This window comes from Papio anubis, chromosome 17 (genome assembly GCF_008728515.1).
Source record: "Papio anubis isolate 15944 chromosome 17, Panubis1.0, whole genome shotgun sequence".
In the NCBI taxonomy this organism is placed as follows: domain Eukaryota; kingdom Metazoa; phylum Chordata; class Mammalia; order Primates; family Cercopithecidae; genus Papio; species Papio anubis.
In genome coordinates, this window is record NC_044992.1 from 28276531 (window position 1) to 28297633 (window position 21103).

Below are 21103 nucleotides of genomic sequence, written 5' to 3' on the forward strand. Positions count from 1 at the left end.
GGGCAAAATGTGAGAAAAATAAATCATCACTTTGCTCTCCATCCTTCTTTACACCCTGAAATTAACCTTAGGGACAGCTAGTTCATTTAACCTCATCAATCTTGTTCTCCAGTTCCAGGTCCTGGAATCTAGGTCTTAGTTTCCGAAAGAAACTTACTTTTGTGTAAGCACACCTATTATTTACTAGGCACTTGACCTAATGTATCTGGTTTACGCTTCACATGCCCGAGAGAGATACTATCATTGTCTTCATTTCACAGATAAGAAGATTGAGGAGACATTAACTTTCCCAGTCACATTCAGGGTAAGGATTCAAACTCACATCCAATGCCTCCTCAACCTCTTTTACCTGCACCACTATCCTCTAGCCCCACTGCCCGTATATAGGCCTGGGTTATATCACCATTGTCCGCTCTTGAGCCTGGAAGGAAAATGAGCTGAGGGGTTTTGTTTTTCACAAAGGAACAGGATATTTCATCATCTGTGTGTTTACGTTTTTCAGAGAATTTCTGTGCGAGGTAACAAATCCATTGTCAGCTTTTTAAATATATTCCTTTGGAGTAGCCACTTAACATCCTCTGAGGCCCAGATGGGCCAGCTTTGCTGGGACCAAGGGAAATGTTTGGGTCTGGAAGGCGACAGAGATCACCGCCTTGCTAGGTCTCCCGCGCACCCCGATGACGTCACGCGGCGAGGTTCTCTGACGTCAGAGTTTCCTGCCCACCATCTTTGTCCCTGGCAAAGTGGGTTTTGCGCAGTGGCTTAGACCTAGAAAAGAATCGTGACGGGCAGGAAACCATTACACCACCACCCGGGCTGTGCTCTCCGGCTACCGCCGCCACCCCCGCCCTCGACTTCGCCTCCGCCTCCGGTGAGTTCAGGGAGGCTGCCTTTGGGGTGTGTCCCTAATTGACGGGGTGGGGGACGAAAAGGAGGGGAGCCCCAGGCTGGGTCGAGGACCGGCGGAAGCGAGGAAATCCTAAGAGCGTGACCGTTGAGGACACAGGGAACCGTCGGGTGTGACCAGTGAGAGGAAAAAGGTTGGAGAAAGGGTCTCCACCATGATGACTGTGGTGCGGTGAGGGAATCCTCGGGTGTGGCAGCAAGTAGTTGGGGGCATGAGGGTAAGATGTGCTTCGGAATTGGGGGTTTAGGAGGACCAGAGGCCAGGGGTGTGGCTGATAGAGCCTGGAGGCCGTGGGGGGAACCGTCTTTCTTCCCCGCTCGGCGTCGTTCACTAAGAGTCACTAAGAGTCTGAGACGTGTCCAGCAAAAGCGAAAGGGAAAAACCTCAAAGGTTTGCTCATTGATGGGCGAACGTCGTCTGTCCAGTAACTTGAGGGTGAGAGACAGCCTCTTCCCTGCTCCGTAATGGAGGAGCATATCGCTAGAATCTTGACCACCTGGGGAAAGAAGAGGCATTCCTGACTCTTGGAGGAAGAGTAACCTCCAGAATTGACCCGATGTAAGAGAGGGGGAAGCAAATGGGGGTAAATCTTAACCCACCTTTTTTTTTTTTTTTTTTTTTTTTTCTTTGCTCTGCGGGAATGGTCTGGTTTGGGAAAGGCTGTCGATTAAGCTGAAAGTAAAGAAACTGGAACTTACTGTTATTTCCTTATCATTTGAATCCAAATAATTTGTTCATGCTGCTTATTTTCAAGAGCAGTCTTCTGTTGGAGGGGTGGGGTGGGGGGACAGGCTTTTATTGAACTCACGCGGATGCTTCATTAAACGTTTGACTTTTATTTTTATATTTTTAGTGACAGGGTCTTACTGTGTTGCCCAGTCTAGTCTAGAACTCCTGGGCTCAAGCGATCCTCCCTATTCGGCCTCCCAAAGTGCTGTGATTACAGGCGTGAGCCAGAGCGCCCAGCCAAACTTGACTTTTGAAAAGAAAAAATGTTTTGAAAACTGCCAAAGACTTATCATAACCATTGTGGTTTAAAAGAAAATGCATTAAACTTACAAAGGCAGAATGACTAAGAAAGAAGGTGGTCTCAATTGAGAATCAATTTAAATTATTAATTACCTTCCTTGTATACTTGAATTGCTTAGCCTCAGGGTACACTTAACAAAGTAATAATAGAAAGTAGCAGATGAAGGAGGTGCAGCTCTATTAAGAAAACGTGTAACACATTCCAGTGATGACTAAGCGTGCTGGTAAGGTGAGAACTGTTTGCAGGTATCTTAACCGTTGAAACTTTCAAGGAAGCAGAAAGGGTGATGTATAATGCAAGCATCCTCACTAAAAGCTGGGTGGTAAAATCAATATAAATCTAATATTCTGACTGTATATGAAGAAACTGAAGGAAGTCCAGTTCTTTCATTCTTTCCGTCCTTAAAAGATCCATATTTTGAAGTACTAACACAGGTTTGAACCAAGCTGAGCAAGGAATATATTAAATAGGGCACCTTCTCCTTTCTCTTGTCCTTTCTTTCCTTCCAGGCTTAAGTTTTCTAGAGTTTAATGTTATTTTGGTTAAGAATTAGACGTAAAACTTTTGAACTCCTTTGCTTCTATATAATATTAAGAAACTACTTTGTAGTCTGTTTAAGTAGAAATCATAGGTGATTTTAGCTTTTGTGTCATAATTTCTTATGAGAAAAATAATACCTGATGATGCTATTGTCTTTGCATTATTACTGAATATTTGATTAGAAATGAATTTGGCACCTCTCACCCTTACAATAAAAGATTACTGGAATGACATTTCTGCTTTATAATTTGGTTAACTTTGTTCTGTTTTTTACTATGAGCACTGAGCTTTGTAAAGTCCAACTTTGTGAAAAGAAGGGTTTAGGGACTTTACGAACGAATTTAGCTTCCCAGAGAGCCATTTGAATTAAGATCCTATTAATTTTTTTGACCTTATTCTACCCAAAGTATTAATCTTATTTTGCTGCTCAATTTTTCTTTTAGGGAACTGGAGGGAGGTATAGGAGAGGAGGGACTTTGACAACCTATATTTCGTAGAAACTAGGTTATGTTAAATCTGGATATGTAATCCTGTGCAGGGAGGCCTACTCCGAAATGCAGTGACATCACACTCTGGTCAGGGCAAGTAAGAGTGATTATGTGCTTTGACTCTGGCAGCTTTGTTGTTTAACAATGGCCTTAGGCCATATCATAAATCCTCAGAACAGCCGTGACTTGTCTGGTTTGATCTGGTAGAAAGGTAGTGTGAGTTCAAATTCCGTCATGGCTTTGCTTATTTCTCTGGCTCTTCTGAAGGAACATTTTCTCCCCCAAAGGAGCAGCTTGATTTTTGAGGCACTTCAGCAAATATTTGAGTTTTTTTTTTTTTTTTTTCTTGAGCTCTATTTTGTGTACTTTTTCTGTTACTTCTAATGAAGATGTCAGTTTTTGCCATCCTGTATTTTGGAGACTTTGGCTGTGTCCATATCTAGCATGTGATTAAATGTGTCTCTCATTATATGAGGTAAGAACTCACTATATGAGAGATACACTTAATCATATATATGTGATTTTTTTTTTTGAGGTGAAATTCACGTACCATAAAATGAACCAGCTTAAGGCATACAGTTCAGTGGAATTTAGTACACTGACAGTGTTGTGCAACAATCACGTCTTCTATTTGTTTTTATTTAGACTATTTTCATTTTTCTTGGAGTTTCTTTTGGCTTAAGGCAAGAGCCAGCTTGGCACCATGTTTCTCTGCCAATATGGATAGGGAATATTGTTTACAATAGTGTTGCTTACTACAGTGATATCCCTTCTCTTTAGAGCAGCAGGGACTCTTAATTTAGAATCTATGTTATGGGCTTCTAAAGATGCTTGACCCTCCTCTCTTCCCTGAAATTTTGTGGGTGGGTGCATTATTTTCTAGTTAAGATGAAAACACTTAATGCTCACAGTGAACAGGACAGTAATATATTCCTTGACATTGAAATTGTTACAGATAATGAAATATGTGAGCTGTTAAAGGCATGACTTAAGACTTAGGTTAATTTATTGTTCAATAGAATGTAGTGAAAATTCCTATAAAGAATTTACTCATGCCTGTAATCCGAGCACGTTGGGAGGCCGGGGTTGATGGATCACTTGATGTCAGGAGTTCCAGACGAGCCTGGCTAACAAGGAAAACCCCATCTCTACTAAAATACAAAAATTAGCCGGGCATGGTAGTGGGTGCCTGTAGTCCCCGCTACTCTGAAGGCTGAGGCAGAAGAATCGCTTGAACCTGGGAGGCAGAGGTTGCAGTGAGCCCAGATCGAACCACTGCACTGGAGCCTGGGCCACAGTGAGACTTTGTCTCACAAAAAAAAAAAAAACAAACAGCTTTTTTTTTTTTTTTTTTTTTTTTTTTTTTTTCTCGCTCTGTAGCCCAGGCTGGAGTGCAGTGGCCGGATCTCAGCTCACTGCAAGCTCCGCCTCCCGGGTTCACGCCATTCTCCGGCCTCAGCCTCCCGAGTAGCTGGGACTACAGGCGCCCGCCACCTCGCCCCGCTAGTTTTTTGTATTTCTTAGTAGAGACGGGGTTTCACCGTGTTAGCCAGGATGGTCTCGATCTCCTGACCTCGTGATCCACCCATCTCGGCCTCCCAAAGTGCTGGGATTACAGGCTTGAGCCACCGCGCCCGGCCAAAAAAACAGATTTTAATGGGTTGGGCACGGTGATCCCAACATATAGTCTCAGCTACTCGGGAGGCTGAGGCGGGAGGATCACTTGAGCCCAGAAGGCGGATGTTGCAGTGAGTCCCAGCTGGGACTACAGGCATGTGCCACCATGCCCGGCTAATTTTTGTATTTTTATTAGAGATGGGGTTTCGCCATGTTCCCCAGGCTGGTCTCGAACTCCTGAGCTCAAACTATCTGCACACCTCGTCCTCCCAAAGTTTTGGGATTACAGGCATGAGCCATCGCGCCTGGCCAAAAAAAATTTAATGCGTGTGTGTATAAGACCCTTTTCAAAGAAATTGGGTGACGAATTCTAAGGAGGTTTTGTTTTAAAATCTTAAACAAGTTTTAAAGGACATAGCATAGCATAGTAAACATCCTAGACAGATTGTAATGGATTTGAGCTATAGTCCTTCCTTGAGGCTCAAGTAATCATTTCTGTTTATTGGTTTTTCTGTTTGTATATATAAATTCATAGATAACTTCAGATTTATTCCAGGTCTTTTATGTGAAGAATTCCTTTCTTCATTTGCCCACTTCACATTTAGTTTACATTATGAATGGATTAAATGATTATAACATTCTTTGAATTTTTGCTAGAAAGGCATTGTAAAAACATTGCATAAGGCAAGCCTCAGTATAATTTTTAGTTATAACAAGTATTAAAGGAGAAATTTCTATATTCTGTAATGATATTTGTGAGTCCTAGCTCACTTCTTTTAACAAGATCATTCTGTGAATTTCTGGTACAATCTAAAGAGCTATTGGGATCAAGACTATAAATAGTAATTAGCTGGTTGGAAAGATAGCAGATGAGTCTGATTTCCATTAAATTGTACAAGTAGCACATTTTTGAGATCAGATTTGAACCAGAAGTTTTTCATTATTTTATGTTTATCTGGCTCTTTTTTCTTTCCTTTAATTACATTGATTTGTTTGCTGCTTAGGTCTTTTCTCCTAGATACATATTTACTATTGTTTGCCAAATATATTATGTCATATTGACCTGATAATAATGAGCAGGTGCCAGGATGTCTTGTCCTGAAGTTGGTAATAAGTATTATTAGTGATGGTGATAAGGAAAAAGATACTCATTTTTGAGTATAGAAGGAATATTATTAAAAAATATATATATTTATATATTTTTTCCCCTTGAGACAGGGTCTCACCCTATCATGGAGGCTGGAGTGCAGTGGTGAGATCATAGCTCCCCGTAGCCTTGACCTCCTAGGCTCAAGTGATCCACCCGCCTCAGCCTCCCAAGTAGCTGGGACTAACAGGTACATGCCACCATGCCTGACTAATTCTTGTATTGTAGAGATGGGGTTTTATCATGTTGCCCAGCTTGGTTGCAAACTCGTGTGCCCCAGCAATTCACCTATCTTGGCTTCCCAAAGTGTTGGGATTATAGCATGAGCCACTGCACCTGGCCTAAATTTCTATTTGTTTATTTATTTGAGATGGAGTTTTGCTCTGTTGCCCAGGCTGGAGTGCAGTGGCATGATCTCGGCTCACTGCAACCTCCGTCTCCCAGGTCCCAGCGATTCTCCTGTCTCAGCCTCCCAAGTAGCTGTGATTACAGGTGTGTGCCACCACACCCGACTAATTTTTGTATTTTTAGCAGAGACAGGGTTTCACCATGTTGGCCAGGCTGGTCTTGAACTCCTGACCTCAAGTGATCCGCCCGCCTCGGCCTCCCAAAGTGCTGGGATTACAGGCCTGAGCTACTGTGCCCAGCCCCAAATTTTAATATATTTAAAGAAGTCAGGTACATTGGACAAAGTCTTATAGTTTCTCAAATCAGAAAACGTGGTCTTATTATTTAGTAAAAATGTGACCAGACAGTGCTGTTTTTGTTAGTTGGGGCCATTTGTCATCTGGATTATTTCTTCTGGAAATTGGGATGGAAGAGTTAAGGTCGAGGTTGAGATCCAGGTTCTTTTGTTTCAACACCAGTTTGAGTCTTGTGTCTGAACAGATATCTCAGTCTTTTGTCTTGTTTGTAACTATAAACTGGCATTATTTGAGAATACTCTTGGACTAAATCTAGATTGTTGGAAGTAAGAAAGAAACATTTTTTTGTTTAAATCCAAAAATATAGTTAGGTACAATGAAGATCTAGTATTTGATAGCAGATAAAGGTGACTACAGTCAACAATAATTTACTGTACATTTAAAAATAACTAAGAAGGTATACTTGAATTGTTTATAATACAAAGAAATGATAAATGCTTGAGGTATTGGATACCCTATTTACCCTAATGTAATTATTATGCATTGTCTGTTACCAAAATATCTCATGTACCCCACAAATATATGCACCTACTACATACCTACAAAACTAAAACTTAAAAAAAAAATTCCATGTGTAGGTCATGGTTGCCTCTCTAGATGTTTGTTGTGAAAGAATATTGTCCTACTAATTTCGAATTTTTTTTTTCGGAAAGAGATTCTTTTTATTGAAAGTTTCATGTAGTAGGTCGGCAAAATTGTTTTTTCTTTTGACCTTACACTGCTTCAGAATATATGCTTTGGAGTGATTGCAGCTTGAGGCAAGGAATTTACCAGATTTTCCTGAATGGAAAGTAATTGCAGATATATTTATAAAAAGGTCCAGCTTTAGCTCTTGAAAGCTTTGAGGATTTACTGTGGATAAAATCACAAAGCCATAATAGGTTCATATTTTTACCCGATTACATTTGGCCTTTAGATTTGTGCCCCTATTAGCAACTTGAGGAGTTACATTCTTAGTTTTCTCTGCATCCCTTGAACCATCAACGGTGGTGATAAAGGAAGATGTTACTCATTTTTAGAAATTCTTAAATATAAGTGTTCCTAAAATTAATTGGATGTTTGTAAAATTAATTGGATGTCTTGTTGGATATCTGTAACCTGAATGAAGGAATTCTTTTCTCTTGCTATAGGTGCACATTAAAGATCCAAAGTCATGACTGACTCCAAGTATTTCACAACCAATAAAAAAGGTAAGTATGAGAATACAATCAAATCTTTGAAAATTTTCAAAAGTTGTAGTGTAAGACTGCCCCAAGCAGAATGTTCCTGACCTCTTCCTTCAGACATACTACATGTTGACAATCTCATTGGACATCTACTACTTCTACAGATGAATGTATTCAAGCAAGTTATTGAAGAGTAGGTTTTAAAAGATAGGGCTGTGATGCACATTATTTTGACTTGAAGGTTCTGTTTAGTGAAAGAGACTCCTCTTTTCTGTTTGAGATCAATACTGATCCATTGAAGATTGGTTAAGTGTGAGGAGGACAAAAGAAGCAGCATACCTTTTCTCTTTTATTAAATAATTTTTACTTGGAAATAAACATTTTATAACAAAGAATACAATTAAAGCAATACAGACATGTATGTAAAAGGTAAAAATGAAAGTTCTCCCTTCCTGTTCCCATTCCCAAGGGAACTTGGTATATATCCTCAAGTCTTTTTCCATGCATGTAAGTGTATATATTAATACATATGATTCAAAAAATTTTTATCTTTAATGAAAAAGCAATCGTGCAGAACAATAAATAGAAATGGGTTATTTTCATATCCGTCCATATACATCTACCTTGTTCTTCGTCTAGATGTGTATTTAAAACAGGAAATCTCTAGAGCCATCTATGATTTTTAGGTCATAGACTGAATTACTTGAGGGGCTTTGAACTTATTAGTCTCATCATCTTTGTTATCAGTAATATAATGCTTGTTTTTATGTATGTGTTTGGGTCTAGGAACAAAGGATTCTTCTGGGGAAAGTCCAACCTTTCATCTTTTGTAAAATTGTTCCTAAATAAAATAGATCATTTCTAGAAATGTGGAGGGTCTTCCTATCAAAGACAAACATTTTAGCCCATCTCAGCTTATTGTGCCTGTAGCTTAGCTTGCTTTATTTGTTGCTTAGGATCAGAATTCTGTGCTTTTGTATTCAGGAGTCCTTATATTTACCAAAGTATTCCAGACATGACACCAACTACCATTCTTCTTTTTCTCTTGTTGCAGTGAGTTGCTTAATTACATCAGCTTGTTGTCTATAGCTTTCAATCTTGGCAACACATTAGAATTGCTCAGGCAGGGAACTTTGAAATAATATTGATGCCTGGGTCTCAACCTCAGCCTGATTTCATTTGTCCTGGATATGGTCTGGGTGTGGGGATTTTAAAGGTTCTTCACGTGGCCAGGCATGGTGGCTTATGCCTGTAATCTCAGTATGTTGGGAGGCCAAGACAGGAGGATTGTTTGAGTGCAGGAGTTTGAGACCAGCCTGGGCAACATGGTAAGACCCTATCTCTATGAAAAAAATTAAAAAATTAGCCCTGTATGGTGGTGCACACCTGTAGTCCCAGCTCTTTGGGAGGCTGAGATGGGAGGATCACTTGAGCTCAGGAGGTTGAGGCTGCAGTGAACTGTGACTGTGCCACTGTACCCTGGCCTGGGCAACAGAGAGAGACCCTGTCTCAAAAGAAAACAAAAATTAAAAAGAAAGCTCCTCAGACTGTTTTAATGTGTAGCCATGATTGAGAACTACTGCTAGCTGCTAACAGTGCCTGGTAGGTTTGATTGGGGGGAGGAGGAGGGAGGAAAGATAGGAATTTAATAAAGTTGTAGAATATATGACTTTCCCTCTTTTAGTACCCCTCTTTGGTCCTGCCCAACTTTTTCCTCCTTATTTTTATTACTTACACCTCACAAAAACCATTAGCCACTTGTCATTCATTCTCAGCTTTTTCTGATTTTCTTTTGGAAATATGTTTATTTCTTCTGTTAGCATTTTGTATGCTTTGATGAACCAAATGTCTATAATTCTATAAAGGGATATAATTACAATTAAATCGTTACAATTTTAAAACTCTCCTAAGTCTTCAAACCTACTCTTGAAAAGGGTCCTGGTGACCTTTTTTTAATTCAGGCATTTGTAAAAGTTTGAGACTGCAGACTGAATCACTGCTGATAAACATCATACTTAAAAAAAAATTGATAGATTGTGTTCCCTGTGCTTCCTGCAACACCCACCAGAACTGCCACTGAAACATATTCTTTAAATTTATGCTTTTGGAATTGGAATAATTTCTGTTACATCCTGCTTTGATTCTACAACACCTGCTGCTGTTCACAATTCAGACTTTCTGAAACCCTGCCGTTTGTCCTTTACTGTTCCCGGAAGTGAATGAGAGGAACTAAGAGCTGGATTTGGCAGGATGGGACATGGTGAAGGGTCCTATGAAGAATGACTCTTTAAACGGCCCAGCTTTTCTTGCTATGCTACTTTTGTAGCAGTTGATTAAATAGAAATTTTGGAACAATTTTTTTTTGCCTTATTGGCCATGAATATTGAAACGAAAAAGTGTTCTACTTATGTGTCTTACTAATTTCTTCCTTTCCACATAAGGGTTTCCGGCAAATCACGTAGTGTTCTGTCCCCACTATTTCTTTTCTTTTTTTTTTTGGAGGAGGGGAGGTCAGCTTTTAATGTCGCAGTCCTCAGGCGCCGTCATCCAGAGCCTGCCAGGGCCCTCGGCCATGTCGCTCACTCTGGTGGCAGTCGGCCCGCCTCATCAGGGCCTTTCGCGGAGACCGCCCCGTCGTCCTCGGGCACCAGCTCCACGTCCAGCTCCAGCTGCCGCATGTAGAAGCCCACGGCGCACACCTAGAGCAGGCTGGCGGCGAACACGGCCCCTGCAGCTGCGCCCCCTAGCGTCAGCTGCATGGGTCACTGCAGCGCCGCCAGGCCCACCGCGTGTGAGACGCTGCCCCCACACCACACACAGGCGGCCCAGCAGGAAGAAGCCATATGCTGCTTCGCCATCCATGTCACTCTGCATGAAGGAGATAACCCCGATGCCCGATGCCAGGAGGCCATTGCGGAACCAGAGGAAGAAGGCTGTCTCGTGCGCCTTTCGGAGGAGCCTGGCGCCCGCACAGTCCAGCTCAGACACGGGTGGCAGCGAAGCCCCGTTGCGGGGGCCATGGCCGAGGGCGAAGGACCCCTGGGCGCCCCCCGTTCCGGGGCCACTGAGGTGGCAGTAGCAACCTCCGAAAGCGGAGACTGTCCCCACTGTTTCTGTGCTGGTGAATGAGATCTGGTGGAAAGGAATGACAGGAACAGTCTTGAAGGTGGAGGAAAGTCTTTGAGGCATGGTAGATGAGCTGGAGGATGTAGATGGAAAGTTGAGGTGTGAGTAGTCAACCTCTTTTTCATGGGCTTAGTGGTTTTTTTCCATTTCTTTTAAACAATATTAGGGTTGTTACTTTCTTTTTTATTTTGGGTCCAGCATCTTGAAGATAGGTGAGCCTGGAGACCAGGCTTTAAAATAGTGGTTACAGTCCCTGACATTTTACAGTGCGGAGCCTAAGCAGTCGTTCAAGATTGCACGTTTGGAATTGACTCCATTGTATACCATTCTTGGTTTCAAGATTATTCTTGTTTGATTGAATAGGAAGGGCCTTAAAGCCCACTAATTTATTAAAGTACTGATTAAAATAGTGATTCTCAACATTGGGTGTGCATTAGAGTCACTTGGTGGAGTTCTTAAAGGTATAAATATGAGTTCTCCTTGGCATTATGATTTATTTGGCCCAGAGTGGAGCCTGTACTTTGTTATATTTAGTATTTCTTAGGTAATATGAGTGTGTGGCCAGGGTTGAGAAGCTTTGAATTCAAGAGTCAGGAGACACAGTGCTAGCCCAAGTTTGTCACTCACTCTGTGAACTTTGAGCCTCATTTCTTAATCTGTAAAACCGAGCGTGGGTAAATGAGATAATACATGCCCGCTCCCTACCTACATTTATGTTCTTCTCCAGACTTTAACATTCTGATGTAAGATCATCCTTCATATACTGTTATCTCCCCACTGTAGCTAGATATAATGAGATTTACTTTTTCCCGCTCCTGTGGTTCTTAAAGATCTGGATTGCACCTTCCTCTCTGGCCATAATTTAAAAGGTTTTTAAAACTTACTGATGACTTCCTTATCAGTGAGTCAGATAATAGTCTAGGGCTTTGAATTTTACGTATTCTGTAATTTTAAAATCTTATTTCAGTTGCTGCTCTGCTATTCCGGTATTGGTTATTATATAGTGCAGTATTCTGCTCTAAATCTGTGGTCCTGGGACCTCACCAGTTTGTTCTCATCTCTTGCAGGAGAAATATTTGAACTAAAAGCTGAGCTCAACAATGAAAAAAAAGAAAAGAGAAAGGAGGCTGTGAAGAAAGTGATTGCTGCTATGACTGTGGGGAAGGATGTTAGGTAAGAGTCATCACTATTTATCACTTTAGAGGTCCATACCCCATCTTATGGCCTTTACTGCTTTTCCTTTAAAACTATCATAATCATGGAACCTCTAAGAATGGGTTTGTCCTACTAAAAACATCATCAGGAAGTACAGTCGCTTTTGTATTAATGCTCTACTTAAGTGGGGTTTTTTTTTGTTTTGGGGTGTGTGTGTGTATTTGTGTTAGAACAGTGAAACGAGTTTGATTTTTTTGCATTCACATCTAGCATAACACCTCCTGAGAGCTGGCACAGTTGCAAATGTTTTGGCTGAGATAGTTTTAGAAGATGATAAAAATATACTGAGAAGCATAAGTTCACATGATCTTTAATTGGCTCAAGCCACTGCCCTCAGCTTTACAACTGTACATTCAGTTGCTGAATTCAAGGTGAAAATCAATGTTAACCAAATCCATGTAGTCTTATTTCTTATTTCTGTAATTAAGACCATTTGGAAGTAAGTAAGGATTATATGCAGGCCCCTGAGGATTATCCTAGGACCCTTTCAGGGGGTCCATGAGGTCAAAGGTGTTTTCATAATAATTCTTAGATGTTACTTGCCTTTTTCACTATTTTGATGTTTACAGTGATGGTGCAAAGCAGTGGTGGGTAAAACTGCTGGTGCCTCAGCATGAATCAAGGCAGTGGTGCCAGCCATAATGGTAGTCATCGTATTCCTTACCACCGTGTGCTAAAAAAGAGCAGTTTCACTTAGGAATGTCCTTCATGAGCAGTAAAAATTTGTTTTATTAAAACTTGAACCTTTTTAATACTCTGTTTGATGAAATAGGAATTACCCATAAAGCTCTTCTGCTGCATAGCAGTGTGATGGTCGACTTGAAAAAAAGCCCTTGTGGGGTTGTTTGAATTGCAAACACCATTTTTATGTGAAAGAATGATTGAGAGACAAACTATATTTAATCAGACTTTGGTATTTGGAAGATATTTTATCAAAAATGAACAAAGTGAACCTATTACTTCAAGGGAAAAAAATTGACAATAGATACATTTCAGGTTTTAAGGTAAAAATTAGAATTTTGGAAAACCTGTATCTCCCATCATAAGCTTGACAGCTTCCTAATGCTTAAAGACTTTTCTGAGGAGATTGGTGGTGAAATTATTGACTGTGATTATTTGCTGTTTTATAATGAAATGTGTCAGCATAGCTCAGTGAACCAATATTTTTCCAAATGACCAGAGCCTATGTATATCACAAAATCATGCACGGATGAAAGATCTATTCAAAATACAGTATAGGCCAGGCGTGGTGGCTCACGGTTGTAATCCCATTACTTTGGGAGACCAAGGCAGGTGGATCACTTGAGGTCAGGAATTCGAGACCAGACTGGCCAACATGATGAAATTCTGTCTGTACTAAAAAAATACAGAAAAGCCGGGCATGGTGGCACGTGCCTGTAATCCCAGCTACTCTAGAGGCTGAGGCAGTAGAATCGCTTGAACACAGGAGGCAGAGGTTGCAGTGAGCCGAGACTGCGCCACTGCACTCCAGCCTGGGCAGCAGAGTAAGACTCTGTCTCGAAAAAACAAAAAAACAAAATAGAATGTAAATGAATGGATTTTAATACAATCAAGTACAAAAAATTTATTGATATGGTTTCAGATTCTATATTGCAACTAACTTTTAAGAAACTACAGTGTGTGGACTCAGAAAGAGGAAAACCACCATTTGTCTAGTTTTATTTATTTATTTATTTATTTATTTATTTTTGAGACAGGGTGTTACTCTGTCACCCAGACTGGAGTGCAGTGACGTGATCTTGGCTCACTGCAACCTTTGCCTCCCAGGCTCAAGTGATTCTCCTGCCTCAGCCTCCCCAGTAGCTGGGATTACAGGCGTGCACCACTGCCACCTGGCTTTATTTTTGTATTTTTAGTAGAGATGGGGTTTCACCATGTTGGCCAGGCTGGTCTCGAACTCCTGACCTCACATGATCTACCTGCTTTGGCCTCACAAAAGTGCTGGGATTACAGGTGTGAGCCGCTGTGCCCGGCTTGTCTAGCTTCAGTGTAACATCAAGAATTTCTAGTTATAACAAAAAAAAAAAAAAGAGAAAGTAAAGAATATCTAGTTATATGAAAAAGCTATTAAAATATTATTTCCTTTTCCAAGTTTTATACATGTATGAAGTTGGATTTTCTTATATTTCAAAACAACATTCTACAAAAGGTTGAATGCAGGAACATATGAGAAAGCCATTTTTGTTTAAAGTAGATATTAAAGAGAGTTGCAAAAAAAAAGCAGTGTTACCATCTCATTAATTTAAAAACAGTACATTTTACCTTGAAAATGTTATGAAATGGGTTTATTCTTATTTTAATGGATTAATTTTTTAAAAATTGCTCAGTTTTAATTCCTGACATGGTAAAATATCAATAGGTATATAACTCACACGAACGAAAACTCTTTGGGATCTCAGGAATTTTTAAGAGTATAAGGGAATCCTGAGACCGAAAAAGTAAGGGCTGCTTCCCTAGCCAGACAGGGAGCCCAGATAGAAATGGCAGCCTAGGAAATGACTCTGTATCTTCTCTTGATCCAGGTGCTGCTCTTCTGAGGTGAATTTTTGCTATTTTTCTTTTGTTTGTTAGCACATAAAGCACATTTGATTTTTAAATTGCTGTCCTGTGACCATCTATCTAAGGAGTTGGCAGACTTTTTTGTAAAGGACAAAATAGTAAGTACATCAGGCTGGCATAGAAAGTACTCTTTGCTTAGCAGGCAAAGAAGCAAAATTGAGTTTGTTAGGTAGGTACTTACGTAACAAGAGAGATGATAAATTTCCACAAATTTTTTATTGAGGATATTCAAAGTAAAATAATAGTTAAGTATAATGTTTTGTACCAGAGGTCTACTATTAAGTGGGATTCTTTTTGGGGGATGATAACATTTTGCTTAATTAGGATTCATAGTATTTTTCATCATTGGATTTGTTTTATTTATTTATTGTTTTGAGATGGAGTCTTGCTCCATCACTCAGGCTGGAGTGCAGCGGTGCAATCTCGGCCCACTGCAGCCTTTCCTCCTGGGTTCAAGGGATTCTCCTGCCTCAGCCTCCTGAGTAGCTGGTACTGTATAGGTGCCTACCATCAGTCCTGGCTGACGCCAAGTGATCCACCTGCCTTGGCCACCCAAAGTGTTAGGATTACAGGCATGAGCCATCATACCCGGCCAAGATTCATATAGATGAACACTTAGTTCATCTATAAAAACCACTTTTAGCTCATGGATTGTACAAAAATCCAGCACTGGGCTAGATTTAGCCCACAGGTGGTAGTTGCCTATCCGTGATCTGTCTAGTCACTGAAGGGCTGTTTTTGCCAAAGAATAAATCTGGATTGAAAGCATCAGTACAAACGAATGGTAAAAATTGTCATAACTCTTTTTTTTGTGGGGGATGGAGTTTCATTCTTGTTGCCCAGGCTGCAGTACAATGGCGTGATCTTGGCTCACTGCAACCTCCGCCTCCCAGATTCAAGGCATTATCTTGCCTCTGCCTCCCGAGTAGCTGAGATTACAGGCATGCACTACCACGCCTAGCTAATTTTGTATTTTTAGTAGAGATGGGGTTTCTCCATGTTGGTCAGGCTGGTCTCAAACTCCTGAAAAATTGTCATAACTCTGTACAGGGGCTGCTGTGGTTTTGCCAAGCTTATTTCTGTATCCTGCAGAAAAGTTAAAACTCTTGATTTTTTTTTTTTTGTATGCCTACTATTGCTGATGATTTTATTATGTACCTAGCACTATACCACTTATCATTATTCAAAAGAAAGGTTAGTGGATGTCTGTTTGCCTTCATGACACTTACTGTCTAGTTGATGAGACCCAAAACTTAAAAAATTAGGGAAAAATAAAACGTATTTATATAATTAGGCACCAAAGTATATATTTTAAAGGCAATATGAGTTCTACCAAAGAGAGATCCAGGTTAACAGTAATAGTTGAAGAACCCTTCTTGGAGATGAAATATGAGCTGTGCCTAAAAAGATAGTGCAAAGAAATAAAATGGAGATTAGCTATTTGTAGATTGTGATATTTCAGCCTTCCCTGCAAGTAACCTCAAGTGCAGCACTGTCCAGCAGAAATACAGTGTGAACCACATATGTAATTTTAAATTTTCTAATAGCCATTTTGAAAAAGTGAAAAGAAACAGATGAATTAATTTTAGTAATACATTTTATTTGACCCAGTATATCTAAAATATCCTTTCAGCATGTAATCAACATAAAAATTATTAATGAGATATTTTACATTTCGTTTTTCATACTAAGTGTTCAAAATCCAGTGTGTGTTTTACATTTACATCACATCTCAGTTCACACTCGCCACATTGTGTTTAGTAGCCTCATGTGACTAGTGGTCACCATATTGGAAAGTTCAGGTTTCCAGTTTATAGGTTGGCACTTAACACGTTTTGCTTCTTGCTTGATCTTTGGCTATTTAGTCTTCTTGACCTTGTATAGATTGCTAGAATTAAACTATTTAGGATCTTAAATTTATTATTGGTTAATGTTTCACATTTATTTACTGGTTATGGTTGTTTTGTGCATGAGCTAGTCTAGGAAATAGAAAACACATTTTTGGAGAGTGGTTCTTAGTATTTACTAAATTATCTACGTGTGCATGAAACTACGGTAGGTACCATGCATACAAGTGAAACAAATAGTTTGCTTTTTAGGACAGAAGTTACTGGTTCACTGGAGATATGGTGGATTCTTTGACCTGAGTCCAGCTTCCTTTCTGTGAATAATTTCTACTTCTGTACCCTTTTTTGTGTATAGGATGTATACCATGTGACCAGCTATTTCATTCCCTTTTTTCCCCTTACTTTCCTTGTGGAAATATACCTACATTTGTTTTTTCTTTCTTCTATGCTAGTAGCAAGATGTTTAGCAGTATTAAAAATTTATAAGGTACTTTGATAAAGCATTGTGGGGAAGATTAATTGCTAACTTCCCGTAAAGTTATATTTATCCTATATTTAAAGATACAGCTTACACTTTAGAATCTGACAAGCTCAACCCTTCCAAGCTAATGGTGCTCCTTTAAATTTATTTCCTGTGGCTTATCGGAGAATGGTAAATCATGAAATAACTAGAACTTGGGAAAGGTGTAAACTCTTTTTATCTTTGATTACTCTCAAATATTCTTTTGTCTGAATATGTAATGTTAAAAAAAAAATTTCGCTAAAAGAGAATCAGGACATCTTGGAGGATGACTGATTCTAGGTCTGGGATTAGAAATGTACAAAATGAGCCTGGATGGAGCATCTTGTCATAAAGGAAAGTATGGAAAATACCAGGTCATACCATAAGGATTCGGGAGCTAAGTTCCCACTGGTCAAGAATGGAAGAATATGAACATTAAAAAGTGTAACTGAAGTGCTTTGAAACAGTACTAGATTGATATGAAGAATTATTATTCCTTTTGCCCTCTCGCACTCCTGAAAGCAAGATGATTCATCAGCAGCTCTACTAGAGCCACCCATGAAAAGTCAGCCAGGGTTCTTGCTGTTGTCGTGTCTGCTGAAACTGGGCACAGTCTGATCTGGAAATTCAGCCTCGTTATATGCCACCAGTGTTTCCATCAGTACGTGAAGGATATAGATTTCATTAAGTTGGACTAAGTGATCTTCCATAAATGGATTATCTAAGGCACCCACCCAATGAGAGAAACCCTGTTACCTTTTTGTACATAAAATAAATATTTTAAAATAATTATTATATTATTTATTTATTTATTTATTTATTTATTTTTTGAGATGGGGTCTCGCTGTGTTCCTCAGGCTGGAGTGCAGTGGCATGATCATGGCTCACTGCAGCCTCTGCATCCCAGGCTCAAGTGATCCTCCCACCTCAGCTTCCTGAGTAGCTTGGACCACAGGCGCACACCACCATGCCTCGGCTTAATTTTAAAAATTACTTATAAGGCCAGTATCAAGGTCTCACTGTGTTGCCCAGGCTGATCTCACAGTCCTAGGCTCAAGCAGTCCTCCCACCACGGCCTCCCAAAGTGCTTGGATTAAAGATGTGAGCCACTGGGCCTGGCTTTTTTGTTTTTGTTTTTGTTTTTTTTTTGGATGTGATAAAGGTAGTGGAAAAAAAAAAAAAAGACACTTGGCTGGGCATGGTGGCTCCCATCTGTAATCACAGCACTTTGGGAGGCCGAGGTGGATGGATCACCTGAGGTCAGGAGTTTGGGACTAGCCTGGCTAACGTGGTGAAAACCCCTCTCTACTAAAAATATAAAAATTAGCCGAGAGTGGTGGCGCACACCAGTAATCTCAGCTACTCAGGAGGCTGATGCATTAGAATTGCTTGAACCTGGGAGGCGGAGGTTGAAGCAAGCAAAGATTGTGCCACTGCACTCCAGCCTATGTGACAGAGTGAGACTCTGTCTCAAAAATAAAAAAAAAAGGATTCTTAAGATATACATTAAAATATTATAGATGAAGCTGGGCACAGTGGTTTATGCATGTAATCCCAGCACTGAGATTAACATTTTTCATAATAAAAAACTTATTCTAAAACTATATAGAGACCTTGTTGAGAACAGCACTACAATTTTTTTCTTATTTTTTTTTTGGCTGGGGACAAGGTCTCACTCTGTCATCCAGGCTGGAGTGCAGTTATGTGATCATGGCGCACTGCCGTCTCGACCTTCTGGGCTCAAGTGATCTACCTGCTTCAGCCTCCTGAGTAGCTAAGACTGCAGGTGTGCACCACCATACCCAGCTTTTTAAAAAAAATTTTTGTGGAGACAGGATCTCACCATGTTGTCCAGGCTGGCCTTGAACACCCGGTCTCAAGTGATCCTTACAGCCTCCCAAAGTGCTGAGACTACAGACGTGAACTACCATGCCTGGCCTATAGTTTCGTTTCTTTTCTTTTCTGTTTTTTTTTTTTTTTTTTTTTTTTGAGATGCAGGAGTCTCGCTCTTGTTGCCCAGGATGGCGTGCAATGGCGCGATCTCAGCTCACTACAACCTCTGCCTCCCAGGTTCAAGCGATTCTCCTGTCTCAGCTTCCTGAGTAGCTGGGATTACAGGCATGCAGCATCATGCCTGGCTAATTTTTTGTATTTTTAGTAGAGATGGGGTTTCTCCATGTTGGTCAGGCTGGTCTCAAACTCCCGACCTCAGGTGATCCGCCTGCCTTGGCCTCCCAAAGTGCTGAGATTATAATTGTGAGCCCCCGCGCCCAGCCAGTTTCTTTAGTAATTCATTTCTGTGACAGTTACCACTGTGGGGACATTTGTTCTTGCATCAATCACTCTGTTAGTTAAGGCTATTCATGTTCTGTCCAACAGCTTGGCACCAACACCTGCTTACTTTCCTTTTCTCTTTTGCCCTCTCTTCTCAGTTCTCTCTTTCCAGACGTAGTGAACTGTATGCAGACTGACAATCTGGAACTAAAGAAGCTTGTGTATCTCTACTTGATGAACTATGCCAAGAGTCAGCCAGACATGGCCATCATGGCCGTGAACAGCTTTGTGAAGGTAACCTTTCCCAAGGCCTCAAGAACAGTCTGAATTGCAAATAAGTAACCTTTGTTCACAGGGAAGGAGTGTAGGGAAGTGTTGGCAATGACTAGGAATGTTCATGTTTTTAGCATTCTATATACCAGTGTGTGTCATCCAGGGAAATTCAAACCATGTGCTGAGCTTTCTGTTAGCGGGACTTGGTGCATCCTTGACAGATGGGTAGAAGAAAACCTGGTGAAACCTCACTGTTTTACCTTCTGAGGCTGACAAAGGTTGGGTATATCATTGTAGTATCAGTAACTGGCGGCTTTACCTGTTTTATCTTTGTAGAAATTATGCTTATGAGTCAGCAGTAGTGGAGACTGTAGGAGTTTCTACTTTTGTTTCATTTAATAGGTCTTACACCATTTGATTTTTTTTTTTTTTTCTTTTGATACGGAGTCTCACTCTGTCACCGAGGCTGGAGTGCAGTGGCACGATGTTGGCTCACTGCAACCTCTGCCTCCCAGGTTCAAGTGATTCTCCTGCCTCAGTCTCCCAAGTAGCTGGGATTACAAGTGACCGTCACCATGCTCAGCTTATTTTATTTTTAGTAGAGACGGGGTTTTACCACGTTGGTCAGGCTAATCTCGAATTCTTAACTTCAAGTGATCCACCCACCTCGGCCTAGCAAAGTGCGGGGGTTACAGACACGAGCCACCACTCCCGGCCTGATTTATTTTTTTTAATGGAAAATTTTAAACATATTCAAGAAAAAGGACTAGTATAATAAATTCATAAATGTTCATCTTGCAGTTTTAACAGTTACCGACACGTAACCACTCTTGTTTATAATCCTCATACATATTTTCTGACCTCCAACCCTCTCTCCTGCTGGATAATTTTAAAGCAAATCCTAAGCATCATATATTAAATAGTTTTGTCCTTATATTTGTCAAGATAAGATCTTCTTTTTAAACATAACCACAATATCATCACGTCTTTAAAAATGGACAAAACATTTTCTTATTATTGAATATCCAGTCAAATCTTTCCTATCATAGATTTAAAGAAAATAATAATGGGATCGTTCCCATTAATTTTTATTTATTTTTGTGACAGAATTTCATTCTTGTTGCCCAGGCTGGAGTGCAATGGCACGATCTCAGCTCACCGCAACCTCTGCTCGAGTGATTCTCCTGCCTCATCCTCCCGAGTAGCTGGGATTACAGGCGTGCGCCACCACACCTGGCTAATTTTGTATTTTTAGTAGAGATGGGGTTTCACCGTATTGGCCAGGCTGGTCTTGAACTCCTGACCTCAGGTGATCCACCCACCTTGGCCTCTCAAAGTGCTGGGATTACAGGCGTGAGCCTCTGTCCCCAGCCTAATGTTTTTTTAATAGTTGTTTTTTCTCTGTTTGGAACTTAGTGTACATTTTAAACAATCAGACAGCATTTCTAAAATTAGCTCCTATTTAAAATGTTTTGAAAAATATGCAATATGCCTTCTTCTTTCTCACGGACTTTTTGTTCTTTTCCTGTGTTTAGCTACGTTATAGAGTTAGAACATAACAGTTTGTTCTCTGTGATTGGTGGTTCACAGGTGGAATATATCATTGGGAATAATTTAGTTTACATTTTTTGGAAGTTAGAGTTATGCATGGATTTATATGGGCTTAAAGACATTTTTTAATGTAGGG

At 40.3% G+C, this 21103-nt stretch overlaps 1 protein-coding gene and 1 pseudogene across 6 annotated transcripts in view; one reads left to right on the forward strand and one right to left on the reverse strand.

Annotated features, from left to right (window-relative positions):
* The first annotated feature begins 348 nt into the window (after positions 1-348).
* The window catches only part of AP2B1 (adaptor related protein complex 2 subunit beta 1), a 137865-nt gene continuing 117110 nt past the window's right edge, over positions 349-21103 (forward strand). For 3 of the 6 annotated variants that reach the window (XM_021928937.2, XM_021928941.2, XM_021928942.2), the window contains exons 1-4: positions 349-871; positions 7564-7623; positions 11793-11898; positions 19302-19437. In XM_021928937.2, coding sequence (XP_021784629.2) covers positions 7587-7623; positions 11793-11898; positions 19302-19437 — 279 coding nt within the window. In that variant the 5' untranslated portion in view covers positions 349-871; positions 7564-7586. Of the gene's footprint in view, positions 1125-1446; positions 1466-7563; positions 7624-11792; positions 11899-19301; positions 19438-21103 lie in introns of those variants that run through there. The other 3 variants (XM_021928939.2, XM_021928938.2, XM_021928940.2) reach the window with 3 other exon arrangements.
* Positions 10087-11462, reverse strand: LOC110741563 (annotated as a pseudogene).